At 36.1% G+C, this 20,361-nt stretch overlaps 1 protein-coding gene across 1 annotated transcript in view; it reads left to right on the top strand.

Annotated features, from left to right (window-relative positions):
- The window catches only part of LOC145260351 (apoptosis regulator BAX-like), a 135,029-nt gene that overhangs the window by 40,068 nt on the left and 74,600 nt on the right, over window positions 1-20,361 (top strand). Inside the window, exon 2 of the mRNA XM_080118284.1 lies at window positions 2,599-2,745. Coding sequence (XP_079974410.1) covers window positions 2,599-2,745 — 147 coding nt within the window. The remainder of the gene's footprint in view (window positions 1-2,598; window positions 2,746-20,361) is intronic.

Here is a 20,361-nt window from a genome sequence, read left to right as displayed (position 1 = left end):
CCTGTGGAACTCTCTTCCGCTTGCCCGTTTCCCACATGCCTACAACTTGGATGTCTTCAAGTCCAACAAACAAATTCCTGGTGAATCTCCCCCTTAAGTAAGACACTTCATCAAAACTCCAATACTAACGATTACTTCGATACTATCCCATTGATTACTGTACACGCAATAATCCTTATCCCTGAATGGCTTCTGGGCCTTGATAAGTGGTAACCTATGAAAAAGGGGGGGGGGTTCAGATATATCAAAATTTGAATTTAACTATAATAAGTATTATTCAATGCACATTTACCTATACTGTAATTTTTTTTTTTTTCAAAATAATCAATTATACTAAACAGAACGACTCCTAGAAATCTATATTCTTTTTTCATTTTAATATACTTTCATAGAAATGTTTCTGTTATGTAACAAAAAAAAAACTATTTTCTTTAGGTCACAAGTGTCACGGTCATACACAAATTCCATAGCTAATATAACATACTGACCCAACGGGTCACGGGTAGTCTAGTAATAAATAAATTGTAAAATGTGTGTGAGAGAGAAAGTAACTTAAATTTTATTAAAGTCGTTGATGGCTGTTCTCCAGGCATTAGAATCATTGACCAGATACTCTTGTGATGTTTATAGCATGGAGGTCAGCCTTGATATTATCCGTCCATTGCTTCTTTGGCCAGCTGGGGTATTTGCCTCTGACATCAAAGGACAACATTCTGTGTTGCCAAAGGTTGTCATCCATTTTCTTCATGCCCAAGCTATCTCAATTTTCCATGCCTCGGAATAACTTCCAAAGAAGGGATGCCAAGATGTTCCATCAGATCATCTAGTTTTTGAAGAGCTGATACATCTGACCATGACTGACGTTGTCAATTCTCGCAAGCCTGTTTGTATCATCAGCAGTGGCAGCAAAAGTTTCGGTAGCGTAAAATGTTACTAATAATAGAGAAAAGATGGCAAGAAATGCCAAATGTTGTGGATAATGTAAGAAAAATGATTAAGAAAATGTTACAAGGTGTCTTCAAGACTTTTTTTTATACAGGTATTTAAAATTGTTGTAGACTCTTGAAAATTCAGTATGTTATTGCTATACATCTTATGAGATAACTGACCAATTTTTATGATTTCGAGTTCAAATGAACAGTTTAAAAAAAATTTTTTTTTTTTTACAAGGTGGTCACCACTTATCAAGGCCCGGAAGCCACTCAGAGATAAGGGTTATTGTAAGTACAGTACGTTAGTGTGGATATTTAAAGTGTCTACTTAAGGGGGGCGGTTCATCAGGAATTTGTTTACGTTGGACTTGAAGACATCCAGGTTGTAGTCAGGTTGAAAGCAGGCAGATGGAACAGAGTTCCACAGGCGTACAGTTCTAAGAAAGAAGCTTTGTTCATGGGATCTACGTTTTGATTTAGGCACAGATAAAGAGTGGGGAAAATTTTTGACAGTGGTTTCAGCTAGACCGGTGTTTTTCATAAAAGATTGGTGAGGTGGGACCAGAGATTGGAGCTCAGACGAACACCTGCCATGGAAATAACGATAAAACAAAGATAAGCTTGCAACATCTCTTCTGTGGGAGAGAGGTTGCAGGAAAGAGAAAAGGGCATCCCCCACTAAGCCACAAAGTCTATTTTGTACTCTGTCAAGGCAGAATAGGCTGTTTTTAGCAGCTCCTGCCCAGATGTGGCAGCAGTACTCCATCCTTGGACGTACTTGGCTTTTATATAGATTCCAGCTACAGCAGGAATTGGAATACACCCTACCAAAGCAGAATTGTCACAGCTGGTGAATTTCAAAAATGCAATCTTTAGAAGAACGATATGCAATAAAATTCTGCTTTAAACTTGGAAAAAATGCCACAGAAACATATAGAATGCTTCAGACTGCTTTTGGATCATCTTGCATGAATCGAGCATCAGGATTTGAGTAGCATAAGAAATTCAAGGCAGGAAATCTGTGATAGATGATGAGAGGTATGGGAGGAGTAAGAAAATCAGAACACCTGAGTTGATTGGCCAAATAAAGAATTTCATGGGTAAGGACTGTCATGTGTCTATAGACAGTTTGATGTCAGTGTGGGAACTGTTCACACAATTATTTGTGAGGAACTGAGGGTGCGGAAGATTTGCACGAATGCACCAGGCCACAACTTCATCCTTGTCACAGACTATTTTTGATCAAGATGGGCATCAAGACAGTTCTTCGCCCTCCCTATAGTCCAGACCTTGTTCCCTGTGAATGTTGGTTATTCCCTGAGCTCAATGACAACCTTAGAGGCTGTCGTTATGAGACGATTGAGATGAAATAGACTTTAACGAGGATTATTGACATGCTCATACAAGATTTCCATGGGGCCTTCCAGAAGTTGTTAGAATGATACAAGTGCATTGCAGCCGGAGGAGATTACTTGGAAGGGACTAGCGTTTCATGTGTGTACTATAAATAAGTGTCCATTCAAAAAAACAAAAAAGTCTAGAAACTTATTGAAGGCACCTTGTACATTATGTTAATCTGCTGTAATAAAAACTTCAAATTTACAAATATAACACTTTTTTTTTTTTTTTTTTTTTTTAATTTAAAAATTTTTAATTTTATTTTTAGAATCGCCTCAGCGGAGTCTCAATCGGGATGATGTTGGAAATCAAGCACGATTTTTGCTCAATAAATTTATTTATGATAGGATGGTTGCTGACGGTTTTGAAACACCTCTTGAGGAATCCAATCTTGTTGAGCCAGACACACCCACAGGTAAGATGATCTTGAATTAATAATGATATTAAAAAAAAAAAAAAAAAAAGATTCATCGGATTAACCACAGAATTTAAACTTGGCCATCAGTTTAAAAAAAAAAAAAAAAAAAATCGGCTGTAGATAATATGGACCATTTCATTTAAATACTAACGCTTGTAAAATGTACGTTGAAGCATGTTAATGTTTTTTTTGTTTTTTTTTAAATTTTTTTTATTACTAACTTGTGATAAACGTTTTATATATTGTCATGACCTGGAACTGATAAAAAAAAAAGCATTGTGAAGAAAATACACAGATTTATGAAAGTAAAAAAACATGCCATGCTAGAGGCCATTTTGGGAGCACCTTTGTGTGTAGGCAAGAATCACATGGACATTTAATATGAATTGGGGTAAAAAGTTAATGTTTTAACGAATAATTTTTTATACCTGCAGTGTTTCATGCTTACGCAATCATCAGTGTAGGAAGTGACAATTCCTACTGGTTGGGAGTCTCGAACTCTGCTACAAAGTCGCCTTTGACTCCATTTGCTATGACGTTACCTCTGGGCCACTAACAATTATCACAAGTATTAAGGGAAATTTAACATCTATAAATGCAAAAAAAAAAAAAAAAACAAGCATGCATAATAAAATATGACTTTTCTATTTCAACATGAATTAAAATATAGTTTGCTAAAAGACAAAATTGAAGAAATGCATAATTTTATCTCTACTAGTGGAGTCGTAAAATACACTTGAATATATTTTAATTTATTCAGATTTTGTATATACTGTTACAGAGTCGTGGTTTTCCAAAGTAAAAAAAAAATACTTTGGTGCCATCAGCTACAATCGAAATCAAAACTGTAGCATTCAAAACTGGTGACGTTACCACTGTACCAACATAACACACATATGAAATGATTAAAAAATAAACTAAGATGAATGTACAAAATGTATTAAGATTTCTTTTTCAATTTTGACCCATTTTTGACCCTTAAAAACTATTTTAACCGGCTAAAGACCCATAAAAGAACAGTTTGTAAAAAATCATTTGAGGCCCCTAGCGCTGCTCTGCGACTTTTAGTTTTGGAAGAGATAGTTTGAAAATATGGAGACAGACAGGCAGACATATAGCCTTTTATATATTAGATTATTGTATAAAAAGGAACTTTGTGTGTGAATTTGTTCCCAATGAACTTGAAAATGGCTGGGCTGATTACTATGAAATTTCACACAAAGATACTTCATGCGCGGCAGTGTTCTTAGATAGGTTTTGTATCAAAATGTCTTCGATAAGTATCGATAATCAAAATAATCCGATGAAAATAAGAACAGGTGATTTTGACTAAAGTTAACACCTTACACAGCCTAACATCAGAAGTGCATTTCAGAAGTTTTATTACCACACAAGCTGAAAGACCTGACATATAAATCAACAGGAGGTTCTTTGATATGACAGGGGCGCATTCAAAATTAATGTTTCTGTTTAAAGCGCAATTGAAGAATGATACTTAACTTCTGCGTTTTAAACTTAAATTCAAGCCATTATATATAAAAATAATTTTATAAAATTAACAGTAGGTTCTCTACAGTGCAATGTAGACTACAATGTATTGTGGCTTAAGTCACTATGAAAAGGCATATGAAGCTTCCTTCTGGTGCACTGTGATGGGTCCTTAACTAAGCAGACAATCGATTTAATTGAAAAATCGGTGATTTCACAGATTTTGATGACATTAAAAATGTGGGATTGTGAAACATTTGTTGATCATCATTCAATCCTGGGCAACATTGGGTCTCTTTGCTAGTAAGAAAATATTTTTATCTTTTTTACAAGAAAACGAATATAAGTTATTTTTTTAGTTATGAAAATGTCCATAGTTCAACACATGCTGAGATAAATAAGTGAATAGTAGTTACAAAGCAAAATGTTCATTGTATGAACATGTGCATATTTGACAGCGTGGTATCATGTATGTGCCTGTGTGTGTGTGTGTGTGTGTGTGTGCATTACCTTAGTTCCTGTAGTGCGCGTGTGTATATGTGTGCAAGCTTAATAATGTAATAAGTCTTCGGACGTACCTCTCCACTGTACTGTATATCGATACGCTATGGCTGACTGGGATAGCTTCCGTACATTCATATCTGACCCACCTCTGCATTCCATGTTTAAAAAGGATGTGTCCTCTATAGACCTGACCGAATGGTTAATTGTAGGCATAGACCGATTCATACCATCCAAAAAATTCCAACAAAAACCTAACAGCCAGCCATGGTTCTCCCCTGAATGCACTGCTGCCATCGCGCACAGAAATCACTTTTTCCATAGCTACCAACGTAATAGATGTACTGAGACTAAAGCTGCTTTCAGGACTGCCAGCAACCACTGTAAAAGAGTAATAAAAAATGCAAGAGAGCTATATGCTCAGTCCATTAAATCCAAAGTAGCTGAGCAGTGGCTTGGTTCTTTTTTTTTTTTTTTTACACAGTGATCACCACTTATCAAGGCCCGGAAGCCACTCAGGGATAAGGGTTATTGCAAGTACATTACGTTAGTGAGGAGATTTTATGAAGTGTTTAATTAGGGGGGGCGGTTCATTAGGAATTTGTTAACATTAGACTTGAAGACATTCAAGTTGTAGTCCGGAGGGAAGCAGGCAGACGGAACAGAGTTCCACAGGCGTGCAGTTCTAAGAAAGAAGCTTTGCTCATGAAATCCGCGTTTTGATCTAGGCACAGATATAGAGTGGGGGAAATTTTTCACAGTGGATTCAGCTAGACGGGTGTTTTTCGTGAAAGATTGGCGAGGGGGGACCAGGGATTTGGCAAATAGCAAACAGGATTTTGAACAGAAGCATGCGTTCTATCCCAACTATCATCAATGAACCTAAGGTCATCTCGTCAGCATCAGACAAGGCCAGATTATTTGCCAAGAACTTTGCAGCTACCCTATGCGACAAAGGCCATCAACTCACCGTATTTCCTCCTATAACAGACATGCTATGCAACATACAAATATCTGTGCGTGAGGTTGCCAAGCCAATCAAGAACCTTGATTCCAGTAAAGCAACTGGCCCTAACGGCATTCCAGTTATAGTGCTGAAAAAGCTCCAACCAGAACTTGCCCCCATACTTACAAAACTGTGTAAGCGTTGCCTTAATGAGAAGTGCTTTCCAGCACCCTGGAAAACCTCATCAGTATGTCCTGTATTTAAGAATTCAGGTCATCTCACTCTCAGTACAGACCAATAAGTCTCCTGTGTGTCATGAGTAAGTTGTTGGAATCCATATTAAATAAAGAAGTAGTAAACCACCTCAACAGAAACAACCTTCTTAGTGACATGTAATATGGTTTCCGCTCCACAAGATCTACAGCAGATGTGCTAACAGTTATATCTCATAGGATTAGTGAATCTCTTGACAAAGGCTTCCTTTCCAGGGCAATTGCTCTTGACATATCGGTAGGCCTTCGATAAGGTATGGCATAAAGGCCTACTTCACAAGATTTCCAGCTACAGTATCACTGGAAATGTTTTCTCAATCATTAAATCATTTCTCTCCGATAGGTTCATAAGAGTAGTGGTTGATGGGCAGAAATCAGAGGCCCACAGTATTAATGCTGGAGTCCCTCGGGTCCATCCTGGACCCAACTCTCTTCCTGATCTACATCAATGATCTCCCAAAACACATACTTAAATCATTCGTTGACATCTATGCTGATGACACGACCAGCTATGGCAACACATCAAAGGCCATAAATGACAAAGTTCTCTCTAATTCTCTCTCCTCTAATCTTGAGCGCATGGTACAGTGGGGAAAGAGGTGGCTGGTCACTTTTAATGCATCCAAAACCAAGCTTCTATCTTTATATCATTAACGCTCTGATCCCCATCTGGCATCAATTGAAATGGATGGCTCTCATCTTGGGGAGGCTCCATGTTTTGACAAGCTTCTGGGTTTGACCTTTACTCCTGATCTGAAATGGAACACTTACATCAGGTCTGTTGCCAAGGACGCTGGGAAAATAGTGGGATCCTTCTACTGCTCCAGAAGATATCTCACTACTGATGCAATTCTCTATCTGTATAAAAGCCAAGTACGTCCAAGGATAGAGTACTGCTGCCACATCTGGGCAGAAGCTGCTAAAAACAGCCTATCCTGCCTTGACAGAGTACAAAATAGACTTTGTGGTTTAGTGGGGGATGCCCTTTTCTCTTCCCTGCAACCTCTCTCCCACAGAAGAGACGTTGCGAGCCTGTCTTTGTTTTATCGTTATTTCCATGGCAAGTGCTCGTCTGAGCTCCAATCTCTCGTCCCCCCCCCCCTCGCCAATCTCTCGTCCCCCCTCGCCAATCTTTCACGAGAAACACCCGTCTGGCTGAAACTACTGTCAAAAATTTTCCCCATTCTTCATCTGTACCTAAATCCAAACGTAGATTCCATGAGCAGAGCTTTCTCAGAAGTGCACGCCTGTGGAACTCTCTTCTGTTTGCCTGTTTCCCACCTGACTACAACCTGGATGTCTTCAAATCCAACATAAACAAATTCCTGACGAACCGCCCTCTTAAGTAAGACCCTCATCAAATCTCCAATACTAATGATTGCTACAATACTATCTCATTGATTACTGTACCCGGAATAACCCTTATCCCTGAGTGGCCTCCGGGCCTTGATAAGTGGTGACCACCATGTAAAAAAAAAAAAAAAAAAAAAAAAAAAGCTGCTAAAGTTGGATATGTTTGTCATGAAGTCCTTCACCCTGCTATTCTCAAGACAAAGGCTGTGGTGCGATGTAGAGTTTCTTTTATTTGGCTGGCTGTTAAAATCTGAATCTCTTGGCTGTTTGTCTCAGATCTTTAGTTTTTCCACTCGTTTATATTTCCACACATAAGTGTTACTTTTTTAAATGTTTGGAAATATTTTTATTGGTTGGAAATACTTTGTTTTAACATGTTTGTTTCACTCCTGATCTGAAATGGAACACGTGCATCAAATCTGTTGCCAAGATCGCTGGAAAAGTGCAATTCTCTATCTGTATGAGCTAGGTACCCTTTAAAATGGAGTACTTTGCCATGTCTGGGTAGAAGCTGCTCGGCATGCCCTATCACGCCTTGACAGGTTTCAAAACCAGCTTTGAAATTTACTAAGTGACACCCTTTTCTCTTCCCTGCAACCTCTTTCCCACAAAAGAGATGTTGCGAGCCTGTCTCTGCTCTATCATTATTTTCATAAGTGCTCGACTGAACTCCAATCTATGGTCCCCTTGCCAAACTTTCACAAAAATCATTCGACTAACTACAATCACTATACACGATTTCCTCCACTCTCTATCAGTGCCTAAATTTAAACACAGATTCCATGAACAAGCTTCTTTTCCAAAACTGCCTGCCTGTGGAACACTGTTCTGCTGCCTTGCTTCCCAGTTGAATACAACATAGTAGCCTTCAAATCCAATGTAAACCAGTTCTTGTTGAGCCATCTCCATAAATAAGTCAAATTCTACCCAATTTACATCATTAATGATTACTACACTACCACCTTGTATTTGTTAACCGTTATCCTCGAGTGGCCTTTGGATTTTGATAAGTGGTGACTCCCAACTAAAAAAAAAAAAAAAGTGTAAGCAATAAAGGCCATTTGCATTTTGGCATTTGTAAAAATCACTTTGCGATTAATTTGCCTCAAAAGTTTTCTTTCAGAAACTAGTCAAATAGGAGAGATGTGTTGTTTGAATGTGAAGAAGTGATGTATGTTAACATGGAATGAGAAACAGTTCTATAGCCAATATGTATAGAGAGCGAAAGAGAGGAAAAAGAGTATCTTTATTTGGGGATATGTTGATAACTTGCTTGTTCTTGTGTTGGTTCCACATTAGTAGATGAAAGAGGATGAATATGTCTTCAATTCAGACTGACAAACAAGTGTGAATTTTTCCTAAAAGTTGTCTCTCGCCTGAAGTAAATATCGGAGAATCTTTTCAACTTTTTACGTCCTGTAATAGTTTGACCTGAAAATTATGATAATCTACGATGTGGCTTGTACTCTTCTCTATTGGTTTATGGTATCCTATTTCACCCCCCCCCCCGCACCTCAGACGTGTGTAAATTTTACATTTGGTTAATTTGCTGTCTCATCTCGAGGAAGAGGGGAGAAGAGAGTTGTGGAAAAAAAAAATGAGAAGCAGGCCATGGTCTCTGTTCATTTGCATACGAGATTGAATAATGACAGGGCTCCAGCATTCACTCTGAGTCAGTTGGCCAGGCTCTTACAAGATCAGCGCATCCCAAACAATTTACCAGAGTTGGATGCAGTAATTTTTTAATGTAGGGAACATCAGCTCTTTAAAAAGAGGCAATCTTGACTAGAATAAAATTTTAAATTGCCTCAGTCTAGAAGGATTTCTCCTTATATCATTTATAAAAAAAACAAAAAAAAAGAAAATGCAAACACATCTTTTATAATGTGCATACCCACTATATAATGAAGTCATATACCAAAAATCATGTAAATTGATCAAGTAGTTTTATTTTTTTAACTAAGAAAATCAAATTTTATGACGAGTGAAACCAGAGTTGTCATGTTGTTTTTGAATATGTTAAAATTCAAGGGTGGACAACTCAATTCGACTACCAAAATTTTGTGTTCAAAATAAATAAAACTTATTCTTAAAAATCATAAATTTTGGTTTTTCTTGATTTCTTTTTTTTTTTTTTTTCTTTATTGATCAATTTATATGATTTTTGGGAATCTTTGCATCTTTGTTCCATGATGGGTACATACATCAGAAAGATATTTCTGTGTTTTTTAATTGAGTGGAATTCTAAATAAGAATCCAATTTTCTAATTGTAACAAATGGTTTGCGAATTATACACTGCATGTCAAATTATTATCGAGATAACATTTTTTTTACTAGTTTCAGGAACTTACCGGTAGTTTCGTATCGAAAGCTTCGGAAACGTTGGCAATGCTGAGCTGCGCGTACTGTGAAATTTTCGTATTGTTCCGCCCAATGTAAACAACTTGCCATCGTAATTGCTGAATTCACAGTATTTGAGATGTGTGAAATTATTAACAAGGCAGTTTGTTTCGTCAATAAAATGGGTCGTAAAGGTGGTTTGAGTAGTTCTGAAAATAGTACTATTACAGAACAGCTAGCAAAAGGTAAAACTATCCTTGAAATATCAAATGATAGGAAGGTACCATCAAACTGAAAAACTTTGTCAAGGACCTTACAAATGTACGTAAAAGAGCTGATAAAAGTAAATCTAGAGTTGTTTCACACCGTTCTCTACTCCAAATTAAACGTGAAGTTAAGAACCCTGGGCAGAAGTCGAGAAGTCTTTGACCAAGCCGGATCGAAGAATGTCTCAAAAAGTACTCAATGTCGCCTTCTGAAAGAAATGGTAAAGTCTGTTAAGCCTGTGACAAAGCTTCCAATAAAGCAACATCACATACAAAAACGATTGAAATGGGCAGAGGACAACATGAAAACTGATTTTTCCCAAGTTTTGTTCACGGATGAGGTGCATGTCGCTCTTGATGGCCCAGATGGCTGGAGCAAGGGATGGGTCCTAGATGGACGACATTGTCATCAGCATTTAAGGCACCAACAAGGTGGTGGTGGGATAATGATTTGGGCTGGGATTATCGGAGGTACTTTAGTTGGCCCATGGAGAGTCCCAGAAGACGTAAAAATGACGTCAAATGCTTACATAGCTTTTCTCAAGGAGCATTTTGAACCATGGCTTAAGCAAAGGTTGATGTTCAGAAGAACCATTATTTTTATGCAGAATAATGCTCCCTTGCATGCAGCAAACAAAATCAAAGAGTATTTGCAACAACTGAGGTTCTTTGGGCTATGGAAGATGGAGTAGTCTGCGAATTTACCAGATTTGAACCCAATTGAGAACCTTTGGAGTATCATGAAGTGACGCCGCTAGTGGATGCCAATTTAAGAGTAAAGATGCAAGTGGACGCCAATTTAAGAGCAAAGATGAGTTGTGGGATACTCTCCCAGAGGTATCACGAGGAATAACTGTTGAAATCACAAATTTGACTAATTCTGGGTACCAACATCTTTTACAAGTCCTTCATAAAAAAGGATCGCATATCCCCTACTAATTATGTCAACGTAGAAATTGCTATGTAGTTATTGTGTTCTAAGCATTTTTCCTAGTTCATTTTATGTTTGAAAATTATTTCAATAAACAAGTTATGGATATATTGTGTTTTTTCTCAACCTCGTTAATAACTTAACAGATATTCATATCTTCTGCCATAGTTACGCTCATGAACTTGAATTCCTACTAGACACTATCCTCGAGTGTCTAAGGTCTCTCTGTACAGGGGTTTGTCAGAACAATCTGGCATGAGGATACTTTTTCCATAGAAGTAAACCCTGACCAAATATTCAAAATCACATCGTATTCGCAGCCCAAATAAGATCTCCTCACTACGGCTACTCCACAGCTTTTCTGAGGAATGGTGCACCTTCTCCAAGTGATATTACCTCAAGTAATAGCACGAAGTTGGATACTCCACCAGACTAGATAAATTCTTGTCCTGGAATCCAGTAAGATCAAGAGACCAACATGAAAGATATACTACAACGTATAAAAATGGTTAATTGGGGAGAGGAAAATTGTGTTCTCAATTCTTTACTAATTCCGTGCTTGAGAGATAAAGAACTTTAATGGAACATTCGAATATCTATGTATCTCATATAGAGTTCAAGTGTTAGCCCCTGGTCGTGGGCCCCTTGATTTCTGAGAACTTCGACTGAATTAAAATAAAACAAAAAGTGAAAAGCTTTAAATACTTTCATTTTCTGACTGGAGTAGATGAATAGTATCGTAAGCATTTTCTCAAAGTTTCATGGATTTTTATTCACTCGTTCCTTAAATATTTAAAAAAAATGTAAACTCATTAATAATTGAATATGCAGTGTAAAGAACCATTGCACAAGATATTTTTCTTCTAAACTTTGTAGTTATTTGAGGAAATGAATTCCAAAATTAAAATGAGTTGATAAAATTAAGACTAGGTTCTTAGAGAAAATAAGTAAATGCATTTCATAACAAATATTTTGAATTGCAATATCCATACTTTATTAAATTTTTGAGATGAGGATTGATTATTCGTATTATTTGGATTCTTTAGACTACTGCTCTCATCTTGAGTATTATTTTCATGTTCCGATCGATGTAACCTCCGATGTAGAACGTGGGAATCTGTATGAAATTTTAAACGGAACCAGTTATTTAATCCATGGAGGTAGCATGCTCTCATTCCGTCAGCTATGACTGGGTAGAAGTCCTAAATAATTCACGATTGTATTTTGCGTGTCACCCGCACTGAGGATTAATCCTTCAACCTCCAGAAGAGTGTAACTTACAACAGAATTTTACAAAGTATATCAACTGTATTTACTAAGCCACAGGTACTTGCAGATTCCAGAGTTCAACAAAAAGTTTGACAAGATGCAACTGGAGAAAGTTGGAGATTGTATCGACTGAAATGTTGTGAAAATAACACTCCAGATGAGAACAATAATTCAAATACAAATAATCATAAACAGAAAAAAAAAAAATGAAATACTGAAAAATATCTACTATTCATATAAAAGGAACTTTGTGTGAGTTCATTCCCTATAGACTCCTAAATGACTGGATCGATTTTTTTTATTTTTTTGAAATTTCACACAAATATACTCTGTATCTGGCAGTGTTCTTAGATATGTTTTGTATCAGAATGTCTTTGATAAGTATTGAAAATCGATAATCGAAAAAAATCACATGAAAGAAGAAATAGGAACAGACGATTTTGACTAAAGTTAACACCTTATACAGCCTAACATCAGAAGTGCATTTGAGAAGTTTTATTATCGCACAAAGTCCCGGCATATAAAATCAACAGAAAGTTCTTTAATATATGACAGAAGTGTGTTAGAAGTGCATGTTTCTTTTTAAAGCAACATTGAACCATGATACTTGACTTTCATTTTAAACTTTAAATTCAATTCATTATATAAAAATTTTATAAAATCAACAGTAGGTTCTCTACAGTGCAATGTAAACTACAAGATAATGTGAACTGAATCATTGCAAGCAGGCATGTGAAGCTTCCTCCCGGTGCATTGTGGTGGATCCTCAGCTAAAGCAGGCAATTGATTTGACAATAAGTGAAGCATGCAAGGTCCCCCGTAAGTGCACAGTGAACGAGGCATAAAAAAAATGGCTAAGTTCAGCATTGCCCCCCCCCCCCCAAATTCCAAGGTGTAGTTATTGAAAAAAGTGCAGATGAATGAACAGATAAGGGTGAATTTACAGGTCCACCCTCCTTTTTGTCAGGGGACGAAAAATGCCTTACTACCATTGGCTAGAATTGAAACCAAAACATTGTTGGTATTGAGATAAAGATAATAATCTATATATATATATATATATATATATATGTAATTCTTGGTTTGTTACAAGTGAATAAAACCATATTTCTACGTTACCAATTTATTTGAAATTTTCAGACAACCCATCTTTAGAGTCGAGGGATGTTTTTATGTTATTAAAATAAATTTACCTCGCAAATTATTAAAATATTAAATAAAATAAATATATTTTTTTAACCGTTAGTGCGAACCTGCTTTGTTGATAAAACTGAACTTCCGGTTCGATTCATTTCACAGCCACGAATTGACGAAACGACGTAGATTTCATTTTCTGTTTACTCGATAAGTAAAAAAAAACAAAAAAAAAACATAATTCATTTGTTTATCTTCCAAATTTTTTAATTTACACATTTTTTCTTTATTATATAAGGCCAAAAAAAACGTTTGTCGCTTGCTTTTTGAGTTATTTTTTGTTTTTCGATATAAGATTGGTTGGTAAAAGTACAGTTTTTTTTTTTACGGATTGGTAACTTGCTTAAATAATATTTGGTGCTAATGCAAAGAGTGGTTCGCGCTATTTTTTAAATCGTATTTCCAGGTTTAATTAAAGTTTTATTATGTTTTTTTATTCAATTATAAGGTTAAAATACACCCTCCCCTCCCCATGTTAAGAATGGCTTTTTAAATATTAACGTTATTATTACAACACGGATCACTCTGCATGAGTACTGTACTTTCACCTAACAATTTAATAAACAAAACATGGTACTTATGCAAAGAAAGTACCATAATAATATAATAATAGATTAATAACGTTATTTAAAAAGCCATTCTTAACATGGGGAGGACGTTTTGTTACTATTCTAACAATTTAATAAACAAAAAATGGTACTTATGCAGAGAAGGTACCGTGCTGAAATAACGCTATTAAGAAAGCCATTCTTAACATGGGAAAGGGAGAGTGTTCTGTAACTATTTTATATTTTCACCTAATAATTTAATAAACAAAAGATAGTACTTATGCAGAGAAGGTACCGTGCTGAAATAATACCGTTATTTAGAAAGCTATTCTTAACATGGGGAGGGAGTTTTGCATCTATTCTATACTTTCACCTAGCAGTTAAATAAACAAAAATAGATAGTACGTATGCATAGAAAATACCGTGCTGAAATAATGTTATTTAGAAAGACATTCTTAACATGGGGATGGTATTTTGTAACTATTCTGCCCTTTCACCTAACAATTTAAAAACAAAACGTGGTACTTATGCAGAGAAGCTACCCCGCTGAAATAATGACGTTATTTAGAAAGCCATTCTTAACATGGGGATAGGTGTGTTTTGTAACTATTCTGGACTTTCACCTAACAATTTAATAAACAAAAATTAAACTTAAGCAAACAAGGAACAGTACTGAATCATTAACATTATTTAGAAAGCCATTCTTAACATGGGGAGGGAGGATGTTTTCTAACTATTCTGTACTTTCGGTGCTGATGCAGAGAGTGATCTGCGCTATTTTTTAAATCGCATTTCCACGTTTAATTAAAGTTTTATAATATGTTTTTTATTCAATTGTAAGGTTAAAGTACAGAATAGGTACAAAACCCCCTCCCCATGTTAAAAATGGCTTTTTAAATAATAACGTTATTATTTCAGCAAGGATCACTCTCTGCATGAATACCGATTAACGTTTTGTTCTTTGCTTTTTTTACCGTATTTTTTGGGTTTTTTTTTTCAAGAAAACCTTTTTTTAACAAAGATTGAAAGTGCACGTTTTTTCTTTTTTTTTTTTTTTTTTTTTTTTTTTACAGAAGTTATTTTTATATAAGAATATGAATGCTTATAAAGAAATTGGGTACTCGTGCACTTATTGATCCGTGCTGAAATAATAACGTTATTTAAAAAGCCATTCTTAACATTGGGAGAAGAGGGTGTTTTTTTTTACATAGGCATCACCACATTATCAAGGCCAAGAGGCCACTCAAGGATAAGGGTTAAAGAGTGTACAGTAGAAATTGGACAATATAGTAATCATTAGTAATGAAAATTTGGTAAATTTGATAACTTATATGGAATGGCTCATCAAGAACTTATTTACGTTAGACTTGAAGACAACCATATTGTAGTCAGCCGGAAAGCAAGAAAACGGAAGACAATTCCACAGGCGTGCAGTTCTAAGAAAGAAGCTTTTGTACCTATTCTGTACTTTAACCTTACAATTGAATGAAAACAGTAAATTTTTAGATTAGGTCCACCTCCACAATTTTCTTTTAAATGACGACTTTTGTTGGTTTTCGACTATGCTGAATACGGAAATCGCATTGAAATTTTGCAGAAATAAGTAGTTATCGAGATATTAAAAATTTGTATAATGCATTGTAATCTCTGGCAGCCGTCTTTTTTACACGCTTGCGCATGTCATAAACAAATCTAAGCACGTAACAAAGATGTCCGCCAAAGAATACAATGCATAAAACAACTATCTATATCTCGATAACTACTTATTTCTGCAAAATTTCAATGCGATTTCTGTATTCAGCATAGTTGGAAACCTATAAAAGTTGTCATTTAAAAGAAAATTGTGGAGGTGGACCTAATCTAAAAAAAAATACCATAAAAACAAAACTTTAATTAAGCTTGGAAATACGATTTAAAAAAAAAATAGCGCGGATCAGTAAGTGCATTGGCACCCATTAATCGACTCACGTGACCTTATTAACAAATATTATCAAAGGCAAGATATGTTACTTTATTACCGAAATGGATAATTGTTTTTGTTTTTTTAATGCAAAATTTATATTCGGCTCAAAAAGCGTTTACTGTTATATTTGAACATTACAAATGGCGGCAGACTGTGTTAACACATTAGGTTTGGGAAAATGAGTTAAAACTAAAAAAAAACTAAACAAAATACTGTTAAAAACCACTGAATACATGTCTGCCTATGTCACAGTAACATATATTGAGTGAATTCCTGACAGTATTTTGTATAGTTTTTTTAGTTTTAACTCATTTTCCGAAAGTTAATGTGTTCAACAGTCTGCCACCATTTGTATTTTTCAAATATACAGATAAACACTACATTTTTTCAAACCGATTAAACATTTTACACTAAATAAAAACACTAAAATCTTATCCAGTTAGGTAGAAAAGTAACTTCTCTTGCCTTTTGATAACATTTATTTGTTATATTTATTTTTCAACAACTTTTTCGTTTCTGTGTTTAGTAATACAAACCCGTTTTATTTACTATAACGTTTAGTCGGCTCGAAGAACAGTGTTAATCAGTGTATTTGATAAATACAAATGGTGATGGACACTGTTGATGATGTTAAGTTTGAGAAAATGATTTAAAACTAAAAAACTATACAAAATACTATCAGAAACCCACCGAATATGTCAGCCGATGTCACAATAACATATAATCAGTAGGTGTCTGACATTGTTTTGTATAGTTTTTAACTGATTTCCCAAACTTAACATATTCGACAGAGTCCGCGGCCATTCGTCTTTTTCAAATACATAGATAAACACTGCATTTTTGAGCTGATTAAACATTTTACATTAAATAAAAACACTAAAAAATTATCCAGTTAGATAGAAACGTAATTTACCCTTACCTTTGCTTTCATTTATTCGTTTTTGAACAACTTTTTCGAATCTGTGTATAGTAACCCCCCCCCCTTACCGAAATATTAATTAAAAACTCACATTTTTGAATACAATAAAAAAGAAAACTATTTAGCGTTTCAATGGTTTAGCAACTTTCGGCTTAATCCACTGAATGTTGGTCGAGCCCAAGCCATGATTGATGGTAACTCCCGAAGATCCGGATCCAATTCTGCAAGAGTACCATATTTTTTTATTTTCGCCTTTTTCTTTTTTTTTTTTTACTTTTTGGAATAAGAATATAAGAAACATGCATTTTCTCTTTTTATTAGAATTTTCCATTACACGAAATTAAGCCACAGCACTCGTGGCAGGGTACAGCTAGTCTATCTATATATATAAAAGGCAAAATGTGTGTGACCATTTCGTGTATGTCTTCAAAAGGCTTTTCTCGCACACGCTCCCGGGGGGGGGGGAGTTTACTATTGCTTAGAACTGTTTATATAGGCCATACATTATAATATGTAACATTTGAGAACGCATGTAGCGTCTAGATTTATTTACGTCGATTTTTACAAAATTATTGCTATTTTGGCTTCTCGCGTGTTGATTGGGCTTTTTAGTATAAAGTGAAACTAAACTCAAACGGATGTATTCTCGGAACTGCGCCGGGAAAAACGTCTAGAAGCAATCAGCTTTGATCAATCTTGTATATCAGAGGTTGTAATTCGATCTGGACAATTGGGGGGGAGCTGCTTTCCCTTCCTAACATCTGTTGGGGGAAAAAAGTCAAATTTCGGTAAACAAACCCAAACGCTGCGTGACTTCTATTTGGCCTTCTTAATTAGGTCAAATGGAAGCAGCAGAGTTAACTTTTATTGCGCACGCCTGTTTTTATAGTAAAATAAATAAATTCAAACCTGTGTATGTTGCATGTCGCGGTGGCCTAATGGTTAACGTCGCCCGTTTTTTTTTTTTTCACAAATTAATTTCTAACTAACGGGTACGGGTTCGATTCTCATACTCGCCTACCAAAACATTTTTTTATTATTTAACCCCCCCCCCCTCCCCCCGGGAGTTTTGACTTGCCTCAAGACACCTGGGCATCGCCGAGTACCCCTCGCTAGTATATATATATATATATATAAGGCAAAATGTGTGTGATCATTTTACGTATGTCTCGCAAAGGCTTTTTTCGCCGCGATTCTCAGGTGGGAGGGGGGGGATTACTACTGCTTAGAAGTGTTTATATACCCTCTAGATAATATTTAGGATTTGGGAACGCGCATCGCGTCTAGATTTATTTACGTCGATTTTTACGAAAGTCTTGATATTTCAGCCCGTCTTGTGTTTGTTCGGCTTTTTGGTATAATATTGAAATTTATTTAAAAGCTAAGGCACAGTTCCCGGTAATCGCACCAGGGAACATCCGAAAGCAATCGGCTTTGATCAATGGGGAGTTTTTCCTTATATCAGACAATTGCTATTCAATTTGGACAATCCTCTTTTTCGGGGGAGCTGGTTCCCCCTTCCCCCAACATCTGGGGGAAACCACCAGTCAATGTTGGGTAAACAAATCCAAAAGCTGCCCCACAGTAAAACTTAACTCCGCTACTTCTATTTGACCTCATTAATGAGGTCAAGTAGAAGTAGCGAAGTTAACTTTTATTGCAGCCACATGTGAATTATGTTTTTAATGGTTAAATAAATTCAAATGTGTTTCAATTAATCTTTCTTGCTGGTCGAGTGGGTAACGTGTCAGGTTTTTTGCACACTTTATTTTCCACCTTCGCCTCAAGGCTTCGCGTTCGATCCTAACTACTTACCAAAACTTTTTTTTTTAAGCCCCCCCCCCCCCCCAACACAAACACCCGGGCAACGATTTTTTTAAAAGAAGTTTTAACATTGTTTTTTTTTTTTTTTTTTTTTTTTTTTTTAATATTTAAACAGATATTAATTCTCTATAGTTCTGGGATTAGGAAATTTCATTATAAATTTCGCTTTTCGGACTCACTTCCTCACGTTCGGTGTTTTTTTCCACTACGTTTCGGCCGTATCATCCTTTGGCCTTCTTCAGGTGTATCTCGAACTCGGAAACTGTTTTTTTTTGAATTTCGAACCCAACCCTTTATTGTTACGGGGGTACCATGTTCTCGTTCCATTCAGGCCGTCCCTGCTGCTACCGCTTAATGCTGTTGCTGCTGCGTCTATCGCTGTCGCTGCCATTGTGTTGCCACTGCTTTCGCTCAGGATTGAACTCAGCACCTTCTAAGATGTTGGAACAGATATTGCAAGTCTCCAAAGGTGCTGAGTTCAATCCTGAGCGAAAGCAGTGGCAGTGACAACACAATGGCAGCGATAGACGCAACAGCATTAAGCGGTAGCAGCAGGGACGGCCTGAATGGAACGAGAACATGGTACCCCCCCATAACAATAAAGGGTTGGGTTCGAAATTCAAAAAAACAGTTCCCGAGTTCAAGATACACCTGAAGAAGCCCGAAGGATGATACGGCCGAAACGTAGTGGAAAAAAACACCGAAGGTGAGGAAGTGAGTCCGAAAAACGAAATCCGTAAGGGTTATTTACTTCGCTTATTCTTTGGTTTTGACCCCCCCCCCCCTCCGGCTACCACACACACCTCTATACACCCGCGCAATGCCGGGTACCCCCTCTAGTCTATTACATAAATCTCACCTGTCTGTTTAAATGTATGTATGTATGTTTGTATGTCTGGCTAAAACTTTTGACAGATGTGATGGATTTTCACCAGATCGGTATCATTTGGAAGCTCGACCCTTCGGACAACAAATATTAAAAAATTGGCCAAAAACATTAATTCCTTCACCCTCAACTGGGCACTTTTCTATAGGAAGGGGTCGCTTTTTTTGCCGATATTTTCAAAAGTCATCCCTTCTTTTCGATTGACTAGCCTTAATTTAAACCTTCGTCACTTCTGGTTTAGCGATGGGCGCAACAGCAAAGCTGTCACTTTTTTTTTTTTTTTACATTCTTTTCCTCCTTCACGGTATGGGTTGAAGCCTGCCTGCCTACTACGACTTTTAAAAAATTTTTTATTTTGCTCAACACACACCTCCAAACACTCGGGCAATGCCAGACATCCAGGCTAGTTAAATTTAAACTTGAATTTGAAATGATCTTGAAATTTGTGTGTGTATATGCAGAAAGTATAAACATGTCGGCCAATAGAACATTTCACATTTCAACATGCTGATATGTCTGTATGCATTATTCATCAACCCAAACAAAGACCAGCCTTGGTGTATAATTATTAGGGCTATGACAAGAGAATATTCTTTTCATTATTTTGACTCTCGAGTATATATCAGTTAATATCTTATATGGTTTTAGATAGGCTGATGTGGTTCTCAATTGATTGTGTCTAATATTAGTCCTCGCGCGAAAGCGCAGGACACAAAATGTTTTAAATAATAATAGAATAACAATAAAAGTCTTTTGCTAGTGAGGACTACTATTGAGCGTAACTGATTATACAGTCCTTTTGAAATTTTCATCTCTATTTTTCTCGTTATCTACTGAATATTTTTAATGAAACCTATATGAAATATGTTTCTTATTAAATTGTAAAGATTTTCTATTCTGAAAGAAGTTTAA

This window comes from Euprymna scolopes, chromosome 36 (genome assembly GCF_053919585.1).
Source record: "Euprymna scolopes isolate OS-2025 chromosome 36, ASM5391958v1, whole genome shotgun sequence".
NCBI lineage: Eukaryota > Metazoa > Mollusca > Cephalopoda > Sepiida > Sepiolidae > Euprymna > Euprymna scolopes.
Note: the sequence above shows the minus strand (reverse complement) of the source record. Positions and strands in the feature narration are given on the sequence as shown.